At 42.7% G+C, this 5111-nt stretch overlaps 1 protein-coding gene across 1 annotated transcript; it reads left to right on the top strand.

Moving 5' to 3' along the window:
- Positions 1-56: 56 nt before the first annotated feature.
- On the top strand, positions 57-5004 carry LOC116379193 (glucose-6-phosphate isomerase-like; the record flags this gene model as incomplete). Its single annotated transcript, XM_031841134.1, has 9 exons — positions 57-175; positions 254-400; positions 3111-3182; positions 3388-3432; positions 3699-3752; positions 3972-4032; positions 4388-4431; positions 4558-4710; positions 4807-5004. Coding segments are annotated over 9 exons (893 nt in total), but the record flags the coding sequence as incomplete, so codon positions are not given.
- Positions 5005-5111: the final 107 nt, after the last annotated feature.

Genomic DNA, 5111 nt, shown 5'->3' on the forward strand with positions numbered 1-5111 from the left:
TGTTTGTGTCGTTGGTTCTAGAGTTCATGTCAATTACGTATGTTTGTACCTTTAAGACATAAAGGTACCTCTGGTGTTGTTGTGTCCACAGAGAGTCCGTAGCGGTGAGTGGAAAGGCTTCAGTGGTAAAAGCATCACGGACGTTGTGAACATCGGCATCGGGGGCTCTGACCTGGTGAGTGACCTGTAGGTCAGATATCTGACTCCTCCTATGTTCATCTTGACCTCTGACCTCACAGTGTGGTGCGTTCAGGGCCCTCTGATGGTGACCGAGGCTCTGAAGCCGTATTCAGCTGGAGGACCAAACGTTTGGTTCGTCTCCAACATCGACGGGACTCACATGGCCAAGACCCTCGCTCAGCTCAACGCAGAGACCACTCTCTTCATCATCGCCTCCAAGGTGACGCGCACACACACACACACACACACACACATACACACATATGCGGCGGCCTCGTCCTCCTCTATACTCTTTAATGTTCTTCTGGCTCATATAAGTAGCCTCTAATGTCTGAAGAACAACCTGTAGTTGGAGAGCAAACAGCAGCTGAAGTCTGGTTTCTGGCAACATGGATGAAGTTAAACATGGTTTTTAAATATACTTCCTATGTTGTTGAAATACAGTGGCGGGCCGTGCATTTTATACCTGGGCCCTCAGTGCTGTCCTACTACAGTTGAACCTCCTCATGAAGCCACAGCTACCGTTGTTTGTTTCGTGTAAAAATGAAGCTCAACAGCTATAAATACACTAACTGCAGAGTGCAGATACATGAACACGAGCTGCGTCATTAACGGACAATGCATTAAAAAACCTGCGGAGCTATCGCACGTATTCTTCCACACACTGAAGAGCACGGGCCATTCAGATATTATTCACATCAGAGGGAACAATATACACCATAGACACATGAACGCAGGAGTAACGCTACGATCACTCCCTCCAGGAAATACACGAAACCTTAATTCTTGTTCCTGACGCATTTATTCATCTGTCAACACCGAGAGGGAAAATGAGTCCACTTGAAAACACATGAATCTTCAAAGATGATCACTTAAACACTTAAACTTAAACTTAAACTTTAACTTTGCACGGCGTATATCGGGTACTTTTCAAGTCTCTTAATTGCATCCCCGTTTCCCTCACTTGGGTCCTTTCCTTGCATCTTAGTCCCTCCCACCAGGGATGCATGGAGGAAACCATGCGAAGAGAGAGGAAACAAGGAAATATGTTTTAGGAGACATGAGACGTCCTTTCCTCAGAAGAGTCACGTGAAGCGAAGTCTGTTTCTGATGACGGTGCTGATGATCACAGCTGATCAGCTGTCAGTTGGCTTTAACAGCTGGAGAGACTTTAGATAAGTTAGTGTGTGTTCACATGATCACTGTACTTAATAACAATAACTAATAATACTAATAACTAATAAAGACACACAGTAATCACCACTGTAGAGGTGTTTCTCTCTGTAGTCTGTTAACAAACTGTGTCCTGTGTTCTGTTTATAAGCACAGGATCCATTTCTACCGGCGGAATGCGATCGTCTTATTTATGAATTATTTGCGTCTGTACGTTTTGAAACTGTGACTGTGGCGTCATTATTAAATAACCCAGAATATGATTATTGTTTCTCTTAAATAATAAAACTCATCAAACACTCAGGAATGATGTAAAAAGTGTTTCGTCTCTCAGCTCTCTCTGACTTTAATTGTATTCATAATAAAGTTATTGAGGGAAACATCAGATCATGAAAACACAAATCTTTCTAATAAATGTAGAAAGTTGTTTGTGGTCGTTTTGTTGTTCAGACTACAATGAACATTTATTTAAACCAGATGTTGAATCAGAAACCTAATCAAATATAAACTAGAGTTCATTCTGTGATCCGTCTTCACTCTGGTGTTAAACTCAGTCAGTCAGTCTGATCGGCTGCAGCGTCCAATCACATAACTGATGAACAATGAGGGGGCGTGTCAGCCGTTAAAAGACTTCCTGGAAGTCTGTTCTCGTGGTTCCTCGCTCATGGCTCCTCCGAGGTCCATCCTCCATCCTCCATCCTCAGAGCTAAATAAGAGCTTTGGGACGGCCGTCAATATGGCGGTGCAGAAACAACTTCCGGTTCAAGCGAGGATCGAGGAGCGAGGAAATGACAATTAAGAGACTTGAGAAGTACCCCGTGTGTCTTCTTGTTGCTGTGCACCGACTAAATGTGTCCCCAGAGCAACACTGGACGTAACAATAGTTCCTATCACATATAAAACCAAACAAAAATCTTCATAAAAACAAGTTGTACAAATAATATATAAACAAGCATATTAAAGCTACTGCAGATGTAAAAACAAACACATTGAACTTACCAGAGCTGCTGTTCAATATTTAAAGAGAAAGTCCTCCTTTCTTTGTTAACAAAGAGTTTAATCTCACGGTTGTTCAGTACATCCGTGCGTTTTAGTTCCAGTAAGAAAATGTCCGCTCCACAGAAGCAGCAGATATTGGGATTGTCACCGCCCAACATGTCACGCTAGCCCACTGACCAATCACGTACTTGTAGGCCAGCTAGCAGGCTCTGACACGTCAAAGAATACGCCCAACATGTCAAACTAAAGATCTGATTGGTTGAACACTATGACAATCAACAATATCGTCCCCATTCACTTAAACTGCACATGGATGCACTTGTGAGTCTGCAGGCCTCTGCCTCTGTTCTTACCTAGAGACACAGAGGTGAGATCTGATTGGATAAAAGCTCTACTTAAAACAAGCTGCACTGGAAGCAGAGCAACTGAGGAAGACAGTAGCTGTGCAATGAGAACATAAGATAATGGGAACAATATTTATATAAATTATAATACATGTAGTGTATTTAAGAACAATGATTCAATTATAAAATAGATATAACTTTGTGATTCTGTTTAGGCCAGCAGAGAAGGCTTTGCAGGCCCTGACGGCCCACCACTGGTCAAATATAATAAAATACAAAACTGGTTAAAATCAGAAAAGTTTCCCTGAAATTCAGTCACCCTGAAGAACAATGAATGAGGCCAGATGACCCGGTACATTACGTTAGCATCACGTTAGTATCACGTTGACACTGCTTGTGGTGTTCTTTCTCCAGACGTTCACCACTCAGGAGACCATCACCAACGCAGAGTCTGCCAGAGACTGGTTCCTCCAGACAGCCCACGATGTGAGTCCATCTGTTTCCTGTCAGCTGATTGGATGACACTGATAGAAACAGACTGTTCTCTGATAATAGAGAAGGAACACCACTAATCTATAGTTTGATTCTATAAAATGTAAATACTTACATGTGCAGTCGTCGGTAAATATACTCTGTCACGAGATACATATTGTGAATATCGTGTCATCACATTTCTCTTCTCGTCTTCCAGAAATCTGCGGTGGCCAAACATTTCGTGGCTCTGTCGACCAATGCAGTAAGTCTCATTTAGGCTGTGTGTGCTATGCTACTATATGCTATGCTATGCTATTATATGATAATGTGTATTAATACATATAATAATATAATATAGTGTAGTATGTCTTTAAAGTGAAATATATAGTGGGTCATGCATAATAAATATATATTATTACATATAGAAGTATAAATACTACAATATAATCTATAAATCTGTTTATTATTTTATTAGCATCTCTGTGAGCAGATAATAAGTGAATAATATTTCCTCTGTTTTGTCTTCAGGTCAAAGTGAAAGACTTCGGCATCGACACCGACAACATGTTTGAGTTCTGGGACGTAAGTTTGTGATTGGCTGACAGGTCGTGATGTCATCAAGTCTGTCCTGACTCTGATTGGCTGTTACGGCCTTCATAAAGATTATTTAAAACAGTATTAATATTTAATATAAAGTTAACGACCTGGGTCTCTCCTCTTCCTGGTGAAGTGGGCGGGACTTCCTGTCTGTTCTCTGCGCTGTGATTGGTGGAGTGATATGTGATGTTTGCTCCTCCTCAGTGGGTGGGAGGTCGTTACTCTCTGTGGTCGGCCATCGGTCTGTCCATCGCTCTGCACATCGGTACGTCTACTCGCACCGAGACGATCATAATCTGAACATGTTTCATAATCTATTACCAACATCATGAAGAGGGTCACGTGACGTGGAAATGTTTACTGTTTCAGCTGATTTAATGAATGAAAAACACACAACAGGAAGTAGTTTATTGTCGTCATCACCAGACTTTATAGAGTGGAAACTCTTCCTCCTCCTCCTCTTCGTCATGACTCAGTGAAACATAAACACACAATGACATAATCATCTCTGAGGTCCATAAAGAATGAAAGTTGTATTTTATGTCATTGTTACTGTCTGTGACCCGTGATCTGTGACCCGTGATCTGTGACCCGTGACCTGTGACCTGTGTGTGTTTCAGGCTTTGAGAACTTTGAGCAGCTTCTGTCCGGAGCTCACTGGATGGTGAGGTCATCTGTCTTTCTATTGGTCCAACATTTAATCAGCTGTTTGTTTGTTGAAGGTAATAACACACACTGAATTATCTGATTAGTTAATGATGTTTAATACAGATTAAACGTGTCTCTCCAGGACAACCACTTCCTCAGCGTCCCTCTGCAGCAGAACGTCCCCGTCCTGCTGGCGCTGCTCGGTGTTTGGTACGTCAACTTCTTCCAGGCGGAGACTCACGTCATGCTGCCCTACGACCAGTACATGCACCGCTTCGCTGCCTACTTCCAACAGGTGAGACACGAGGCTCTGACCCACAGCAGACATCATCACTTATTGATTATTGATTGTGTGTGTGTGTGTGTGTGTGTGTGTGTGTGGGGTCGTCAGGGCGACATGGAGTCTAACGGTAAATACATCACCAAAGACGGCGTTCGTGTCAACTATCACACCGGACCAATCGTGTGGGGAGAACCGGGGACCAATGGACAGCACGCCTTCTACCAGCTGATCCACCAAGGTCTATATATATATATACACACACACACACACACACACACACACACTAGTGCTGGGCAACAATTAACATGTTCCACACGTTCCATCTACATGTGTGTGTTGTCTTCATGACAGTCAGAGCATGTGATGCAGCTCTACTCTTCATCACTATGATGCTGTAACTCAGAGGTGATGAA

The sequence above is a fragment of the Anarrhichthys ocellatus genome, unplaced genomic scaffold (assembly GCF_004355925.1).
Source record: "Anarrhichthys ocellatus isolate YVR2014 unplaced genomic scaffold, GSC_Weel_1.0 scaffold3862, whole genome shotgun sequence".
Classification (NCBI taxonomy): domain Eukaryota; kingdom Metazoa; phylum Chordata; class Actinopteri; order Perciformes; family Anarhichadidae; genus Anarrhichthys; species Anarrhichthys ocellatus.